Genomic DNA, 20,121 nt, shown 5'->3' on the forward strand with positions numbered 1-20,121 from the left:
AATTTGTTTTCTAGTATTTGGGATGAAACTTGCCTCTTAGATTACTAAATAGTACATACTCCAAATGCTGGGGAAGGCTGTGACCTTTACCATTTATTCAATATCCATGTGATTTGCAGGGTTTAACCAAGTATACACAATTTTATTTGTTGAATTTCATTATCCACTCAAATGGCTTTTTTTATTACAGTTTTTTTTCCCCATATCTGATCTATCAATCAAAATTAATTAATGTGATCCATCCATTTCGAAAATATTCCACAAAAGGTAGGGACAAGCGTATGAGAATCATATGCTAGGCTTCACATAGAATTCTGGAAAGAATCAAATCCAACAAATTAAGTTCCACAACTTATGTTTCAGAAACTAGAGGATTCTTAGACCGCAAATGAAACTCTTAAGAAAGAAAAATTGGAAAGTTGGTTTCAAAAGTAATTACCTTTAGCTAATTGTATTGTAATTAAATCCGATATACCCTTTCGGAAAATGATTTGCTACAAACTAAATTGCAACAACTCTTGCAAAAATGCACGCATGTCAATGCCTTAAATAGACAACTATCTAGACTTATATTTAAATAAAAATATTCTTGTCAAGATTGAATTTTTTACCAAATGACCACTTGACATGTGTGCATTTTGTAGGAGTTACTGCAACTTAATTTACAACAAATTATTGCTCGTATCTTTCGCTCACTAAAAAAAGCTTGATATATTCAAATTTAGAACAAATGAATAATGATTGGACTTTGGGTGGGGTTGGCTGGCAAGAAGGCACACAGCCGAATTAAACAATGTACACACAATAAAGAAAAATAATAATTTTCTCAAAAAAAAAATACAGTGGAAAATATTTATAATATAAGAAAAACTAAAAGAAAAGTGGGGAAATAGGAACTAGAGTTAATAGAAGTAACAATTGTTTGTGGGCATTTCTACCTTGAAGACAATGGGTTTTTGGAAATCTTCAAGGGGATCGTCTAGAAATGTTAAAAAAATAAACTAACTTTTTTTAAGGAAAAGCTAGTAATGCAAAAAAAAAAAAGGAGCAATATGTTTTTTTAAGGGTATAATTGCTACTTGTCACTTGAACAATTGCATACAGATCCTTATTACTCTTGGAAAGTCACTGTGAGGTAAATAGGTAATGCTGATGCTGAGCATTTTTGGTCTAAATTAAACAAGTGGGATTTTGGGGGGTTTTTTTAAAGAAAGGGATTTTTTTTGGGTCTAAATCTAATCAACCGTGTTCAATAATGAATTTGATCAATTTTTGTCTCTGACTGTTTCACAAACTTGTGGTCTGTACGTAGGCGTGCTGCTGACTCAACTGCACATCAACTAGATTGTTCTAAACTAGACATGATTCATGTGAACTAGTGGATTCAGGTACTCTCATTTATTTGAATATTTTGAAGAAAAATCTTATTTCATCTTAATATATTAATGTTTGGTATGGCTTATATTTTATTATTCTTTTTTTAAAAAAATATGGGACGTGTTTAATTAAGATTGCATTTGATATTGGCTTAAAAAGCCATCTTTTTTTACTATTTATCTTCTTTTTTTCTACTATTTATGAGTCTTGTTACACTTTTTGGTACTAATCATGGGTTTCACTGTCAGCAAAAAGTTTTCAATTTCAACTAAATAAAATTGTTCTCATATGGATTCTAAGACTCATTTGTATGCTGTCTCTATTAATTGTTGGTTTCAGTTGGAGGTGTTTTCTATCTAGCTTGTACTGGTTGCTCCAGTTGTATACTTCTTATATATATATATATATATATATATATATATATATATATATATATATATATATAATTTTGGGTAAGTCACACGCATTTACATTCTCTTCAAAAATTAAAAAAAAAACACACACACACATTTACATTAGACCATGGTTTTTTTTTTTTAATCTATGATCTGAGCACATGTTGCTTCATTAGAATGTTGCTTTATGCTTGTTCATAGCAAGGAGACAAATCTAAACCTTGAAAGTGTGGCATAAAACACGAGGGAGTAGGGACCAACTTGTCCCTAACTTTAGGTAACCAAATTATTTATTGTGGTACAATAATAAATCAAGTGGCCAAAAAATATTAGTCTGTTTTTGTGCAACCAACTCTCCCTGCGGATAATTCTTCTTTGGGTAAAAAGTAAATAAATAAAACTATTTCCAAGATTTGGGTTAATGATAAGAATTGCTGCGACTTTTAACGCAAACTATACTTAATACCGTTTGAAAGTATCAATATTTCTCTAAATGCTTTGCTTAGATATTCTCTCGTGTATAATCAATATAATGCTGTTACAAGGAAACATGTGCAGTCAAGATTAGCTATCATCCACCTTCCCCCTTCCCCTATATATATATATATATATATATATATATATATATATATATGTGTGTGTGTGTGTGTGTGTGTGTGTGTGTGTGTTTCTCCAAAAAAAAAAAGGATTAGCTATCGTCAAAGGAGCCCAATTTGTTTGATAAAATTCAATTCTAACCCACTACTAAAACAAACTTTAAACACATTTTTATGTCATTACTCATTACAAATGGACAAAAATACAATTTTAAAAAGTTAACTAATTTAAAAGAATATATATATATATATATATATATATATATATATATATATATATATAAACAAATAAAGTAATCATCTAAAAAAGATATAAAAAAAAAAATCCAAACTCACACTAGTCCTACGAAAAGATTTCTAATATGAACTTTGAGGTATTGAATTTGAGAAAAATTAGAATTGTAATTTTAGTAAAATTTATTAACTTATCAAGCTAAAGCTTAAAAAAAAAAAAATTAGCACTCCCTCTTTTAATTCTTATTTAATGTGGAACTTCACTTACACATGTATATATATCCAACAATACAGTGATACACACAATTTTTTATATAGGTATTATATGTAATATACATTAGTACATAAATTAGACAATATTTTATGCATTTTGTGATGTATAAATATAAAAAAATATTAAATTCAATAAGATGTAATGTAAAACTCAAATTTTACCCCTCCAACCCTAACATGTCACGTAATCATATTACATATTAAAAAATAAACACAACCACACTTAATCAATTTTAATATCCATGTGAAAATCCAACTTGACTGTGAGTTTATTGAGATGTTATTATGTATGTTAGGATGTATTAAATTTTAAGTAAAAAATTGATGTAACAATCTCTTATTAGATAATGTAAAACATGAATTTTATACCTCATCTTTACCAAATTCGAATTCAAACAAAAAAAGTTGCAAAATGTCTCAATTTTATTTTTTGTTACATTAAGTCAAAAGTGGGAATTGAATCCAGGATATCACTGTTATAAAATTTCTAAAATGATTTTTGAGAAGTAAATCACTAAAGATTAGAAAATTAGATTTGAGATTTTTTTTCCCCAAGGGATTTGAGAAAATTTTCCATTAGTGCGTCACGTGGGAAACTGAACGTAGAAAGTGTAGGTCATCATCATCTCAATGCCATCGATCCCCCTATTAGAGAACATCATCAAATTTCATGCATCGCAATTAACGGTTTATTCATTTTTTACCTTTCAGTGCGATTTGATCTTCTTGCCGACAAGCGTATCTTTCCATAGCACATTGTATATTGTCTAAAAACAAAACTACTATGAGAAGGAGCAATAAGCATAAAAGGATCTATACTTTAACCAAAAAAACAAAAACAAAAGAAGAGAAAAATAATGTGAAAAGAAGTGGGAATTAATGAAGTACGTAATAAAAAAGCAAATTGTTTATATTAGTTTATTTCGCAAACAAGAGTCAAGCTCAAATCTAGATTTAAGCTCAAATATAACTTTGTGCTCAAACAAACTAGTGAGCATGAAACTTGACATATATAATATTTATATTTATACATATATCAAAAATATTTGTATGAACTTGAGATTAAATTGTGTGGGTTTGTAAATAAGCTCTTAAGATATCACATCATTATTGTAATTTATGGAATAATATAGATAGTTTATACTATATATCCTAGGAAAAATGCTATATGATTTTTAACCATATAAGGTTGGTGAATGACTCCATTTTTAATAATTTCATAACAAACACTATTATATCTAATTAACTTAAATAATAAAATTTCAACTACAATTTAGATATTAATTAGTAGCATAGGTTTGTGAATAAGTAAAAGATTGTAGTTGTGATGTTTTACCATATATGGGGAAATTATATGTAAGTTAATAAAGTAATTGTAAACAAGCTTGAGCTTGCTTAATAAGAAATTGAACCAAACTTGAACATTCATGTACTCTCACTTGGCGATGAGTCAAACTCAACATGTGTTTGAAATAAAATTAAATATGAACCAATTTTAAACTTTTAATACTTAGCTAGACTCAATTGGTTTTTTGTCCTAATTACATTTGTTGAATGTTCATAGAGCTATTGGTGAGTTCATCTATAGTTACCATGATGAAGTTTAATATTCCTCGCATAATACATGTGATTTGTATAATATTATATGTTTTTTTCCATTATATTAATAGAAGATTTTATAATAACAAAACACAAAAAATAAAGTTTTTCCTCAAATTAATTTGGAAATATCTCCTTAAATTCATTAAGTGGCGGTTCATAAGATCATACACATAATAATGAGGTATGTCATATGATCAATTAAAAGTATACACAAATAGTCTTTTAAGTTACACATAAAGAGTTGAAATTCAATGCAAGCTCATTGCTCACTAAAATTGTGTTCGTTTTTGTCGGCCTGTTTTTATAGTTTATTAATTAACTTACTTGTTCTTATATCTCAATTTTTACTTCTTAGAATTTTTAGCAGAAATGCCCATAGTTCAAACTTCTCCTCTCTCAGCTATTAAATTATTAAAAAAATAATAATAATACAACCTCACTCTTTTACCCCTCAATTTTTTATCCACATATTTTTTAAATAAAATAAACCGACAAGCCATGCCAAATCCACAGTTCCACACTACTCTTTAAGGCTCTATAAAGCTACGAACTTGTTCCATTCTTCCATGAATTATTGCTTGGCCACTATTTTCCCACTCTTCCCTTAAACGTGTGAGAATAACATATCATTATTCCCACAGAAACAAACATATATATTCCATGCACACTCATATACACGTTCCTTTTAGAAAGCTTTACTTTTAATTATCCTTTTTTTTTCTATTGTTTGACCCTTTGGGCTTTGTCTCTCTCTCTTTCTTTTCTTATGAGTTATGCCACATGCCCAAGAACTCTGCCTCTATACACATGAAAATGGCAGCATCATCACCTCTCTCTAACCCTTTTTCTCATCTACTAATCTATCACCTCCTTCTCTACCTTTGAACCTCTTTTTTCAATAAGCTTTGGGTTTTTTTTTTTTTTTTTCCTTTTCTTTTCTTGAAAGTCTTTGTTATTGTTTATGGGGGCTGTTTTCTCTGGTCTTGGAGCAGAGAGTAATGATGGAGGCTCTCTTCCATCGAAACCTAGTCTTGGTGACCTGCCAGAGAATTGTATCTCATCCATTCTTATGTACTTGGATCCACCGGAGATCTGTAAATTGGCAAGATTGAACCGTGCTTTTCGTGGCGCTTCTTGGGCTGATTTTGTGTGGGAATCAAAGTTGCCTTCAAATTATAAGTTTCTTGTTAGAAAAATTCTTCATGAAAGCCCTGAGAACTTGGCCAAGAAAGAGATTTATGCAAGACTTTGTCGACCCAATCGATTTGATAATGACACTAAGGTACATCTCTCTCTCTCTCTCTCTCTCTCTCTCTCTCTCTCTCCTTTGTTGATGATTGGAGGTAGACTGGTAGATGATTAACAAAGTGCTTAACAATGAGTCAATGACATAGATCAATTTCAGTAGATAGTCATAGTGTGTTTCATTTTCAGTCATCTACTTACAAACATTCATTCCCTAAAGCTTGAGAGCTTCCTATAGCTAGTTTCTTCATTATATTGTCACAAATTCTAGCAACTTATTCTCTCTATAAGATGAAAAAATTAGGTCAAAAATCTATTGTTGGTCCCTCAACTTTAGTTTAAGAGCAAATTTTGTACCAGCTGATGAGTGATCCATTCTAGGGTTAAAGTTCAGGACCAACAAATTTATTTTGCCCAAAAGATTGTAACAACTTTCCTTATGTGGGAAAGAAAAAAAAGCTTTTATTTTGTACCAGCTCTCCTTCTTTGAAAAAAAAAAAAAAAGCTTTTATATATATTAACAATGAGTTAAAAATAATCTCTCTTTTTTTCTTTCTTTTTTTTAACTTTAGGAATTTTGGCTGCACAAGAGGAGTGGTAAGGTTTCTATCTCAGTTTCTTCAAAGGCCTTGAGGATAACGGGGATAGATGATCGAAGATACTGGAATTATATTCCAACCGAAGAATCCAGGTGAAATATTCAATTCTATGAGATTGTTTTTGTTGGATACGACTTGGGTTTCTGTGGAAATTTAATGATCCCTTCTTGCTTATATATATATATTGGAATATCAATTTCATAGAAATTCAAGTTTTTTTAATTACGTCATATATATATATATATATATATATATATATATATATTTGAAACTTTGTTCTGTTTCCAAATATGATTGTTGCTTACAAGATGATCCAGTAATCATGTTCAGAAGTTCGATTTAAAATTATTACAATTAAAAGCTTTCGCAAATTTATCTCAAAAGAGCCCAAGGCGATCATAAAGCAAATGTCAGAATTGCAATTCTGACATTTGAAGCGCCGAGATAAACCAGTTTTTTTTTTTTGTAGCGTTGGTTTCAAGATGGATGTGTTTTTTTATTAAAAAAATAAAATAAAAAATGAAAACACATAAAAAGAAAAGAAAATATCATTAATATATATATCCCGAAAGTCATTAAAATTTAAGGATCTGTTTGGTAATGTTCTTCTAGTAACATTGTTTAAGTGTTGTAAAAATATGTGTGAGTGAAAAAGTATTATAAAAATACGTGTTATGTTGTTTAAGCAACAAAAACTCTTGTTTAAACAACACAACCAATCACCTCTAAAATATAATTGATGCTTGTGCAAAAGAAACCAAAAGATACAGCGTATCCAGGAGAAAAGTAAATTAAAACATTAAAAAGCCACAAAAGAAAAAAACGTTCTTGCTTTATTTGATATTTTCTCACGATGATATATTACCTTTTCAAATTCCATTGTAATCAATTGGATTGTTTTCCTATAGATAGTATAATAATGAAATTTCTCCCCTTATTATATATATCACACAATCCTCTCGTTAGACCAGATTGGGAAAATAGAAAGCACTACTTTTTCAAAGACTAGTATCATTTTTTAATATAATTTCCCTAGCCTTTACCATTGTCATGACATAAATATAAATAAAAGCATTCTATAAGAAAAAGAGTGCAAGCTAGCATTTAATTTGCACTCTAGAATAATGACTCACAAAGACTTGATCAATGTGGGTTTCTTATTACAACATTTTACTATCAAATTATATATATAAATAGATTTTATTTTATTTGGTTAAACGATAGCTTGCCTTGTGGCCAAAGTATTCTTTTCCCGTATTAATCTTCTAGTCTTGAGTATGACAATATATTGACCATAAAGATGAACCAAAACAAAAATATTAATCTATTATTATATTCCTAATTTTTTTTTTATCTTGGTGTGATCCATGTGGTGGAATGATTAAATTATTTGCCTTTCAGTTTTATAAATGCCAATGAAGTTGACTGAATATAACATGTTAATTAGTTGCTTGCTAGTTTTGCTTTCCTTAAGAAGTTAATTTCTTCCTTCAGTGAAATGTTTGATTTTAACAAACATTTTATAGAGCATATCTTTCAACAGCTTGAAGCATTCCGAGCTTAATTTATGAACCATATTTTCCCCTATTTTATAAATTTATTTTTTAACAGTAAATAAATTAGGATTGTTTCAATTTCAATGCCGTCTCAAACTGCATTTTAATGCTAAATGGGAAACATGGTATAATATTGGATCTTGTTTGTTGTCACTTTCTCTTGCAATCTTGTATATCATGTTGTCCAAAATGTAAACTAAATATCACTTACTTTTCTTAATTATTAACCTAGATTGCGAGAAATTATTAGGTTCACTGATAGGATGGTTAAAATGGTCCTCCTAAATAATGAAATAATATTGTCAGTGAGTCAAATTCCTAATCAGCATAAGAATTAAAATTTTAAAAATTTAAATAAAAAAAAAACTACTAAGTGATGTCACATTTGCCATGACTTTTATTAATAAAACAAAGTTTCCCCTGAATTTTCTCATCATAAACCTATCAACATCATAATTCAAAGAAGAATATGACACAAATGATAATTTATTATATCGAACACTAGAAAAATTAAAATACTTCCAATTATTGATTGGACCTCTCCATTATTTTCTTTGGTGTGTGTAGGTTTCAAACAGTTGCATATCTTCATCAAATTTGGTGGGTTGAAATACTTGGAGAATTAGAGCTGGAATTTCCACCGGGGACCTATAGCCTATTCTTTCGGCTTCAGCTTGGCAAAGCCTCTAAAAGATTTGGTCGAAGGGTCTGTAACCTTGACCAAGTTCATGGTTGGGACATTAAACCTGTTCGGTTCCAGTTATCAGTATCAAATGGTCAGCCTGCAATTTCTGAATGTTATTTATGTGATCCAGGCAATTGGGTTCATTACCATGTGGGTGATTTTGTGATTGAAAATCATAGCATTCCCACGAAGATCAAGTTTTCAATGATCCAAATTGATTGCACACACATCAAAGGTGGTTTATGTGTGGACTCTGTGTTAATATGCCCAAGTGAATTTAGAGGAAGGTACAAAAAAGTTTAGGAAGCACTAACAGGAAGTATAGTAGGTCAGTTCGTACTTCATTTTATTTTTTATTTTTTTTAGTTTAGAATTATTTGCATTTGAGGCAAAGTAGTGGATGCATTTGTTCTTATTTTGTTTCAAATGTTGATTTGGGCGGTACTCTTTTAACAGCGTTGTTATTGTTAAAGAGTACTGGCGTTGTAAAGGAAAATTAGGACACATAATTAATTGATATATTTGATTGTACAAAAAGCTCTAGTGTGAACTTAGTTTGGTAGTTGCCTGGTTTGGTTGGAAAAATTGTACCTTTATCTTTCTTTTTTTCTTTCCTTTTTAATTCTGTGGGTTGGAGAAATTGACAATTGCCGGTTTGAAAAACTTTCTGATTGTTGTGGTCAAATGACCTCTCCTTAATTATTTAAATGGATAGAGTTTTATATTCAGAAAATTTTTATAAAAAAATAAAACAAAAAAAAAAAGAAAAGAAAAAAGAAAAAAGAATAGAGAATTAGAGATCCTTGGACCCACAAAATATTTCATTTGTCCCATCCAATTTAACGGAAAATAAAGAAATAATTAATATGTCCAGGTTAATTATTTATTTTGTTTTTGTTGTAACTATTACTATTTGTGGGGGTCAAAAACTCTTTAAATAAAACCCGAATTCATATCGTAAGGTTTTAGTCGTTCGTAACTTTTTTTTAATATAAGATAGAATTTTTACTCTAACCTAGTCTAAGTATATATGTGTACTCTAGCTTAATTTAAGTATATATGTGTGTGAAGCTCTCTCCTGGAGACTTGAATCTAGCCCTTGCCCCTACACCCCATAAACACTTATATTTGTAAAGTGACTACCATACTAAGGGTGCGCGGTAGTAACAAATAAAACAAAAAGAATAATTTATAATGGGAGAACTAAACAAGTAAAATCCAAGTCTGAATGAACACTTTACTGGCCCGTTTGGTAACGTTGTTTTAGTAACATTTATATTTTTTGAAAATACGTGTGTGTGAAAATACGTATAATGTTATTTAAAAACAAAAAAGTATTGCTTAAAATGCCATACCAAACGGCCAATTGATACGAAATACTTTGTTGCCAAGGTTACAAGCACCCTTGGGCAGATACAATCACTCTCTAGAAGTCCTTACACTCTCATCCCTAAAATTTTCCAATCTCCTCTAAGTGTGAGAGAAATCCTATTTATACACTCAGTCCATACCCTCGATAGTGGGCAATGATGCTGGATGTTAGAAGATGTTTGTCCCATAAGGTATCTCCTCCCTCGTTCAATATTAAATGTGACTTGTGTTAGGTGGGAACAGTTAATTGATGCAAAAGTGACTATTGCTTGGATTGCAAGCCACCTTGCCTAATCTTATTATCCAATGGAAAACAAGGTCAAAGTTGCCATTTTTCTAAGATCCAACAAGTTGAATAATGGAATAACCGAAAAAGCATATTTGTTTATGGTGGTGACTGATGAGTTTTTAAATGTCATTGATCCAATTAATAGTATTTGCCTTTGCTCTGATAGGATTGTTTCTTCAACCATTTCAGATATTTGAGCAAAATTTTCTCTTTTGTCTACTTTTTGTATCCCAAATCTTATAACTCTACTCTTCATAACTTAGCAGCTTGTGCTGCTTCTTGTAATTTGAAAGAACCATCCCCTTCTCTCTCTCTGTTTTTGAAGGATGAAAAAAAAGGAGAAGGTTCCTCTTCCTCCTTTTCCTTCTTGTTTTGACAAAATCTTATTCGGCCAAAAAAAAGAAAGCAGTTTGTCAACGACCACTTGGTTACCAACAATATACAATCATGACAAAATGAACTTTAAAAATCATTTAAATTTTCTTTTTTTCTTTTTTCCTTATGTCGCCCCTCTCATTCATATTTCTCTCTCTCTCTCTCTCTCTCTCTCTCTCTCTCTCTCTCTATATATATATATATATATATATATATATATATATATAACCCCTCAAGTTTATGCCCCAAAAAAAAAAAATCCTCTCAGGTATTCCTTTTCCCCAACAAATAGTTTTGTTCAATTTGTATATATATTTTGAGATTATTTAGACCACATTCCCACCCCCCCCCCCCCCACCCCCCCCAAAAAAAAGAACAAAAATTTGATGTGGGTTTTCTTTTTTTTCAATCTTTCCTTCTTCTTTTTTTTTTGGGCCTCTAAAAAGTAAAAACATGGTCCGTAGAGCATGACTAGGTAAATTGTTTATTGTCAAGAAAAAAAATTTCCCAAAAAAAAAATTATCAAAAAGAAATTGAAGAATATATATGCTCTGTTTGTTTCAGCATCAACATTTTCTGGAAAATGATTCATTTTCTAAAGAGCATTTTCTAGAAAACTATATCATTTTCCAGTGTTTGGTAACGACCTTGAAAATGAGCTTGAGAATGTTTTCTGGTGTTTGGTATGTAAATTTTTATTTTTATCTTTTATATTTCTTGTGTAATTTAAAACATGCGTATTATGTAAACTAACTAATATAATCAACATTAAAAAAAAAAAAAACCAAGGATGAATTTGGTTTTCATACTAAAATTTTGACAATAGATACAATAAAAATTAGTTGTCAAATTTTCATGATCTCTACCACTCATTTTACTTATATATATGGACAGGAACGTCCACACACACACACACACATTTATATATATATATATATATATATATATATATATATTAACCATTTGTCTATATACATAAAATTGACAGGAGAATACATCTTTAATAAGTACAAAATAACAATAACTTTTCATTGTCTACTCTTTTTGCTAGTACACTAATTGTCTACTATGCTCAACCAGAAGTCTTTAATATTACTCAAGATTATGTATTTATATAATGTATCTACATAATATATCATCACTACATAATATATGCATAATGTATCTATCAACAAAAAAGATTATGCTATGTAAAAGTAATTTAGAGTCATATAGGCACTATATTTAAAATTTTCGTCTTTTACTTCATTCATTCATTCTTTCTTCTTTTTTATTTTTTATATATTTTTTTAGCACTTTTATGTGCAAAAAAAAAAAACTTATACATGGAATCCATCAAACCAAAAGTTTCTTAGAGAAAAAAATAAAATCAAGTTTGAAATTCAAAGTAAAGAATTGAGATTTTGGTAGAGAGGAATGAATAATTACCACTGCAAATATGTTCTCTTTTGCAAGTTGGTAGAGAGAAATGAAATAATTACTGAGCAATGAGGGGAAAAAAATCTACTCAAAGAACTGTGTTATAAAGGGGAAGAGAAATATGGAGAGAGAGTGAGGGAGAGAGATCTATGGAAGAGGAGAGACCAGAGTGAGTGATAGTGAGGGTGTGAGGAAAGAAAAAGAAAAGGGAAAAGAGAAAGAGTGAGAGTGAGAGAGCGTACTGTGAGATAAAGATTGTTTTCCAAAAAAATTTTTGGAAAACAAACTATAAAAAACAAGCCTTATTTTTATTAGGATTTTCCATTGACTAAAGATAGTTTTCCGTTGACCAGTTTTTTTTTTGTGCTACCAAACACTGAAAAATGTGAAAAACTATCTTTACAGAAAGTTTTCCAGCCAAACAAACAGAGCGATAGAAATAGAATGTTTAGCGTTGCCTCTTAATCTCATCCCTTGAACTACAATCCTAGTACCGTCACACTCTAAGCGTATGGGTATTATTATATACACTATTTATAACACGTATCAAGTGGTGTGAGCATATACTCAAAATGACTTAGCCAAAAAAAGAGAGTCAAATGATGATTAATGATTCAAGCAATTTATTAGTTCATCCACAATAGTCCGGCTAAATAATCAAATCTAATTTTCATTTCAACCCTCCCTCTTCTCTCCTCCCCCACACCAAAATAATAATAATAATAAAAATAAATAAATAAATCTCATGACCAAATCCATTGCATTGTGGTGCTTAAGGCAATAGTTTAAGATTTCAGTCTTTGTTGTTAAAACACACTCAAAAACAACATACTTTGTATAAGATTTTTTTAATGAAAAAAATACAATCCTATAAGAATGATATGGCTTTTAGTATGAGGGTATAAGTTTCTTAAAAAATTCATGCAAATGTCAAAGAGTTTTTTTTTTTTTTTTAATGGGCTATGATTTATTAGTTTTAAAGTTTAAATTATCCTCAAATAGCATTTCTTGGAATTTTCAATAAAAACGCCTAAGATTCGAATCTCCCAACACACTTAAAATGTATCAAAACAAGTAAAAGAAAAAATGGACATCTACTTTTCAAATAAAGTAAAGAATGAGTTTAAATTTGTATTAACATTATGTCTATAATCATTTCAAAGAGTAAGGACTTTATTTTAAATATTAAATTTTACTTATTCAGGATGAACATGTACATGCTTATTTAGTAACTAAAGAATTATAAAGAGTTTTGTAACTCAACTAGCATATCATGGTATTTCCAATTGATACATCTAGTAACTATCAAATTTATTAAACAAATAATTAAGTAAGAAAGTATATGTGTGTGTGCGCGCGTGTGTGTAGGTAAAGCTAAAAGAAAGTTTAATTAAAATTTGAAATTAAAATTCAATTTTGCGCCATGTGTCTAAATTAATGTAGAGATCATACCATAATTATCCACTTAAGTTTGTGTCATGTATCCACTTAAGTTTTTTTAATTTTTGTGTCAAGTGAATTAATGAGTGCAAAATACTAAGAATCTAATATTAATGAACTATAAAATTTATTTTTAAAAAAACCAATCACATATGCTCAATAAAAATCACCACATGTTCTATCTCATTAAAAATTAGAAAAAAATTGATCATAAGTAGTATTAAATTTAGGTAAGAATTTTAATATGTGACTAATTATGTTTACTTTTTCAAAAAAATAATATGACTAATTATTTATATTTTATGATAAAAATTGTGTTTAATTTTAAATGTATCCATATGTATGAAATGTGTTACATTCTATTTTTTTTTTATAAATAATTTGACTAATTATTTATATTTTATAATAAAAATTGTGTTTAATTTTAAACTCATCCATGCGTTTGCATGGGTTACATGCTATTACATATAGCATGTAACACGTGCTGATAAAATGAATTTCAATTAGAGTCCAATTATGTGCCTTATGTCCCATTTAATTTTTAATTTTTGTGTCAAATGAATTATTGAATGTAAAAATCAAAAATTCTAAATCCAATTAGATTCTAAATTGGATTTCAATTGAAGTTCAATTTTGAACGACGTGTCCCCCTAATTTTTAATTTTTGTGGTAAGTGAATTATTGGGTACAAAAGCCAAAAAGTCTAAATCTAATTAAATAATTAGAAACTAGAGACAGACCCAGGTGGGGGCTCAAAGGGGCCTGGGCCCCCCTGAGTCCAAATTCTTTTTAGTTATTATATATTTCAATTTTGTAGTTGAACCCCTTCCAAAACCTTAGGCCCCCCTTCTCCTCAATAAGTCTAACTAGTCTCACCCAAATAGCAATTATCAAACCCAAAAACTTAACAAAAACAATAGAAACATTCACAATAGTGATTGTATTTTAGCACCACCACAATAAATGCTCTAACTTTAACACACAAAAAAAAAAAAAAAAAAATCCTAGCCAGCCTAGTATTAAAAGAAAATATTATTTTGTTTTTGTTCTTGTCTTTGTATTTATTGGTAAATGATTACATCTTAATTTATTTAGAAATAACGATTTTGAGTATTTATAATTTTTTAATATTATAAGGATGACTATATGGAGTTTTTTTTTTTTTTTTACTTTGGCCCCCACTAACTTAAAATCCTGGATCTGTCCTTATAAGAAAACCAAGGATGGAACCAAGTGGGAGCCTAAGCCCCCTTGGGTCCATTTTTTTTATATAGTTATTATATATTTTATTTTTTGTAGTTGGGCCCCTTCTAAAATCTTAGGCATTCTTTCTAGCGTGGGTGATATCGTACCGTACCGGCCGGTACGGCCGGTATATACTGTACTAGCTAGTTCACCGGTACAGGTACACCCCCTGTTTCGTACCAGAAAAAATACCGGCTGTTCCGGCCGCATACAGGTCGTATTGGCGAAATTCGGCTATTTCGGCCGATAAATGGATACCATGCCGAAATACGAAATGCAAATCTGAGTAAGCCAAGAAAACACAAACACAATCCTCCTCTCTTCTTTGTTCATCTATCTCTCTCTCAAACGGTAACACAGTCAAAACACAAACACAATCTAAAATCATAATAGAAACAACAAATCAAGAACAGGGAAAAATACAAATTTAATCAAAACAACAAATCTAAAATCAAAACAAAAACAACAAATCAAGAGCATGAAAGCCTATCTAAGCTCTATTATAACAACAAAGTGAATCAGAACAAGAAAAAAAGAAGAAGAAGATAGACGAAGGCCAATCTCTCTGCCGGCTGTGTGTGTGAGTGAAGTGAGATGAAGAACAAAGAAAATAAAAAGAAAAAATGCAAACATAGAGGAGAAGTCAAAAGATCATGGTTGGCTGTGTCACCTGTGTGTATGAAGTGAGCCGAAAAAAAAAAGAAAAAAGAAAAAAAAAAAAAAAAAAGGAAACGTATGGATGGATGAAAGAAAGGAAAAGAATAAGAAATGACCACTTAGAAACACTACTACAATATTTTTACAATAAATTTGAAGTAATTAGTTAATATTGGTGAGTAAAAAAATAATTTCAGCGGTGGGTTCAAATTAGAACTAGTAACAACTTTCCACATAAGATTTTGATGTGATTTTTGTGAAAGTATTGCGAAAAATATTGTGAATATATATAATTAAAAAAAACCTTTTTTTTTTACCAAAAAAAACCTCTCTTTATTTACTCTAAAGTATTATATAAAACAATAAACATACCAATAAAATAAACATTATAACTAAATGTTTATAAAAAAAATCATTATAACTTTGTATATTTTATAAAATAGTAAAAAATAGCGGTAAACCCGAAACGGTACACCGGTATTAACCAGTATCCGATATATATAATACCGATACAACCTCCATTATGGTATTTGTAAGCGCACAATTGCACCTGGCCCCAAGAACAGTTACGGGCTCAGGCCCAATGAGCCTTAAACAATATGAATTTGTAGAGTGTGGGCTTGGAACCCAGGTTAGAAGTGACTAAGGAATAATTGACAAGTCAAAGATTACTAACACCTGAAAACAACAAGGAATATTATAAATCAACCTCCTCGGACGTAAGCCAAGAGTTGTTCTTATATTATCTCTTGCCCTTTTCTTCTTTTTCTTTTTTATTACAAAAAAGTCCGTCCCCATTTTCTGTTCTAGGTTGCTCCTTAAATACTCTTCTTTTTGATACTTTGTACACGTGTTGCCCTAACTCCCCCTTAGCCTAGATATTTCTTTTCTCAGTGCCTTTGAATAGTAACCAGAAGTTTCCCTTCCACTGTTCAGGTGTCACTTCCCCATTAATGCGGCCAGGGTGGTAGGTGCAGAGTCTTTAATGTGGAGGTGGCAGCCTTTATCCTTGGTATTTCCCTAACATCGGTGCTTCCAGGACATTCAAGGGTTCACCCCTTTTAACCATTGGTCTTGGCCGGGTCATTCCCCAACCTTTACCATGAAGTCCCTGGTTCTCCAGTGTCCGTCCGAGGATAAATTCACCATCGGCTGTACTCTCGGATCCTCGGCGTATGGGCTAACCCGTAGTACTAACAAATTCCAAACCCAAGAGCATGTCAGCCTTCCTTAGGATGGCCCAAAGGCCCACATTCCCATCAGGGTCTTTTTACTCCCCACAATAGCCCCTCAGAACTCTAATTTTCGACGTCCGAGGAGAAAAATAGGGTTTTGATCCGACAAGAACTTACTCCACACACTTTGTGAATAATTGCACGTGTGGAAACCGTTTCGCGTCCCGGGAGATGCCACTTGGCGGTTTTATTTTCAAAACGCGCACATTTATTACCGACAGTTACCCTTTGTCCCCCACGTTCAACAGCGAGATGGGCATCCAACGGCCCTCGTTACTCCACGAAAATTTGGGCGGGATAAATATAATTTCGAGGCCGCTTTTTCGCATGCCGTGACGCTTCGGGAACCTGCGCCTTCATTTAATTCCCCAGGGGTTAATCCCATCAAAACATCAGCTATCATACTTTACCTGCAGAAAACCGTGGAAATTTGCACATCTTCAACTTTGTAAGTTTTTGTTCTTTCTATTCTTAACCTTTTCTCCTCGGTCCTTGTCCTCGGCTGTCACTATAAGCATTCTCCCTCTTAGAGTTTAATCTTTCGTTTCTTTCCAATGGGTAGGTTTAAGTGTCTAGTTGATACCGCCGCCGGAATGGAAGGCTTCAGAGCCAAGTATCACATTCCCGGCGATGTGGGTTTAAAGTATTGCCCGGCAGAAGCCGTGGCCGGTTTTAGGAAAGAGGGAGAGGTTATCATCCCAATGATAGCCTTCATAGAGGGTGGGATGACCCTCCCAATGAAACCTGTAACTAGGGAATACCTTCGCAACCACCGGTTGTGTCCCGATCAGTGCCTCCCAAACGTTTTTAGAGTTTTGGGTAGTGTCGATGCTCTAAACGAGCAAATAGGTCTAACCCTCACCTGGCACGACGTCGTCTTTCTGTACGAGTCCCACAAACTCTCCAAGGTGGGTTACTATATTAAATCCCGTTCCAGCGTCGTTAGGCTAATCTCCTGTCTGCCCAAATCCAACAAAGGCATGAAGGATGACTACTTGATCGTTTCTAGGAACTGGTACGACGGCCTCCACTGTCCAGTTGAGTGGGGGGACCCAGGTGCGATGCCATAGGATTAATCTCCCCACAACACAACTCCCTCTAACACACACAAAAATGAGTATTCATAATGACTTAAACTTATTACATATCTGTGTGAATCTGATCAGGCTTGTTTGTTTTGACGTCTTTTTTACAGATAAGCAACACGTGCGTCCTCGTTTGAGTCACTGTAACATCGCAGACCTAAACCGAGTACTTCGATTCGAGGTGTTCGTTAGCGAAGACTTACAACTCCGGGCTGCTCATCTCATTCTGGGGTACACTCCCATATCCTCGGACTTCCAGGAAATAGAGAACGCCATAATTACGGCTGACTGAAGACGTAGGAGAATAAACGTAGCCCGGCCCCACTTTTTGGACGACCGCGAGATCCCTGACGCCCCCCACACCGTTTTGTTCAACCAACCCATAGCGGCAATTCCCCTCGCCGTGCACGCTCAGGCAACTATTATTCCAGAAGAGCAGGTGTCTTCTTCACATACATTAGACGAGGAGATAGATCAATTCCATTTTGAAGACACCGAGAGACCTCGAGGGAATCAATTCGTCGTACTTTCCGACGAGGAGGAAGAAGCCACCGAGGCCTCTGGAATTGCAGGGTTGGTAGTTGCCCTACCCGAGGACGAATCCAAGGAAGATATGGGCAGGATGAAGGGTCTCCTAACCAATAGAGCTGCGAAGGTTGTGGAGAAAAAGACGGGGTCGTCCCAAGTTCCCCCATCTTTACCACCTCCGCCTCCTCCAGCTGAGCCAAAACTTCCAACCGAGGATCCCAAGAAGAAGAGAAAGGGGGATACCGAGGGGACGATCAATAAGGACCCCAAGAAACCACGACAACAACTCCCACCGATTCAGCAGCAGAAGCTGGATAAAGGCAAGGGTAGAGCCCGCTCAGTTGAAAGCGGGGAAATCAGGGACGAGGCCGAAGTGCGCCGAGCACCGACCACCTGGTCCCCCGACCTAAGACTGGACGGCGCACCCATCTCCTGCCAATCCAGCATAAGGGCGGTTCAACAAGGCCATGCCCACCACTTGGCCGAAGTGTTGGAGCGCCCTCTTCTGTTGCCCAAGGACATGGAGACCTTGGAAAAAATGAGCCAGCCACAACTGTTCCTTTCTTTAAAAAGGGATTTAGCGCTGGTAATTTTACCCCTTTTTAGGAAGATTCCATTTTTAATAATATTCATAAGCTGTTTACTATTCCTGATTCCATCATACTTTGTTGCAGGCCATTCAGGAGGTCTTTGTAGCCGAGAAATTTATAGAAGACCCTCGGAAGAAGGCTAGAACTGAGCTGGAGATTAGGCTGGAGACTGAGAAGTCCTTGGGCACTGCTCTTGTTGAGAACGAAAAACTTACCTCGGAGGTGGCTGAGCTGAGGAGAGAGAAAAATGGGGTCGAGTCAAACTTGAAGACCATGAAGACCCAGATAGAAGGACAGCGCAAGCTCCTTCGCAAAAGAGATGAAGAGCTCTCCCAAGCCCAAAGGGAGTGCTCGGATCTGAAAAAGGAACTGGCGCTGATGAAGGAAGAAGCCAGCTCACTCCAACTCTCTCTACAAGCTGCCAAGCAGGCGAGTTTCGAGGAAGGGGTAGCAACCACCGAGGAGCAGCTGACAGAGGAGTTCGCGGCTTTGTGCCGGGAATACTGTCAAAAAGTCTGGGGGGAAGCTTTAAACGTAGCAGGAGTTCCTCTATCTTCGGATCTGAGGAAGTCCGAGAACGTTTGGCTTCCCCTGGAAATACAGGAGATTGAAGAGGCTCCTGCTGCTACTCCTACCCCCGAGACAACTCTTCCTGCTCTTCCTCCCATGGTCCTGAAGCCAATTCCAGATCCTACAGAACCTTCGGGTTCCAATAAAGACAAGGAAGGAGGCGGAGATGCCGAGAAAGGCCTTAGCCAAGCCATGGAATCCAATGTCCCTCCAACGAAAGTAGCAGACAAAGGAAAAAATGTTCTGTCTCCTTTTGAGTTGGAGTTGAAAGAGACAGAGGGAACCAGCACTTCTCAGCAAGATCCTCCTCCAAAAGCTTAGGACTTAGCTTAGGGCTTTTCTTTCTCCATGTTCAGCCTTTATATGTACTGCATACCCAAATGATTAATGAAGAACAACTTTATTTGATTCTTACTCGTGTTGCATCTGTTTTTACTTTATTCTTTTTATATTTATCACAAAAGTTTCCCATTAATATATAACAAAAGTTTCTCAGAGTAAACAAATCTAACTCCAAGGATTGCACAATCATAACTTCCACATAATCATACGCACATTATTAAAGATTTAACAGAAGGTGATATGGTTGAGATATTTAACCAATGCCTTTGATTAAAAAAAAAGAAGAGAAGATCTCGTATAACGATCAAACCCTTGTAATGTACAGCACCGTTTCTAGTAGGATGTAAGGTCCGAGGACAATTCCTTACACAAATTTGCTTATCACTTAAAGATATAAAACTTAAGATCCGAGT

At 33.2% G+C, this 20,121-nt stretch overlaps 1 protein-coding gene across 1 annotated transcript; it reads left to right on the top strand.

Moving 5' to 3' along the window:
- Positions 1-5,206: 5,206 nt before the first annotated feature.
- LOC142618999 (F-box protein PP2-A13) lies at positions 5,207-9,099 on the top strand. The gene is made up of 3 exons (XM_075792072.1): positions 5,207-5,759; positions 6,295-6,413; positions 8,445-9,099. Exons 1-3 carry the CDS (start codon positions 5,439-5,441, stop codon positions 8,863-8,865), a joined length of 861 nt encoding a protein of 286 aa, XP_075648187.1. The 5' UTR covers positions 5,207-5,438; the 3' UTR covers positions 8,866-9,099.
- Positions 9,100-20,121: the final 11,022 nt, after the last annotated feature.

The sequence above is a fragment of the Castanea sativa genome, chromosome 12 (genome assembly GCF_040712315.1).
Source record: "Castanea sativa cultivar Marrone di Chiusa Pesio chromosome 12, ASM4071231v1".
Taxonomy (NCBI): Eukaryota; Viridiplantae; Streptophyta; class Magnoliopsida; order Fagales; family Fagaceae; genus Castanea; species Castanea sativa.

Bases quoted from the DNA above. Each gene is read 5' to 3' on its own strand.
- LOC142618999 (XM_075792072.1), top strand. From the start codon at position 5,439: ATGGGGGCTGTTTTCTCTGGTCTTGGAGCAGAGAGTAATGATGGAGGC. The intron at 5,760-6,294 runs GTACATCTCTCT...TTTTAACTTTAG, and splicing joins GATTTGATAATGACACTAAG to GAATTTTGGCTGCACAAGAG. The intron at 6,414-8,444 runs GTGAAATATTCA...TGGTGTGTGTAG, and splicing joins ATTCCAACCGAAGAATCCAG to GTTTCAAACAGTTGCATATC.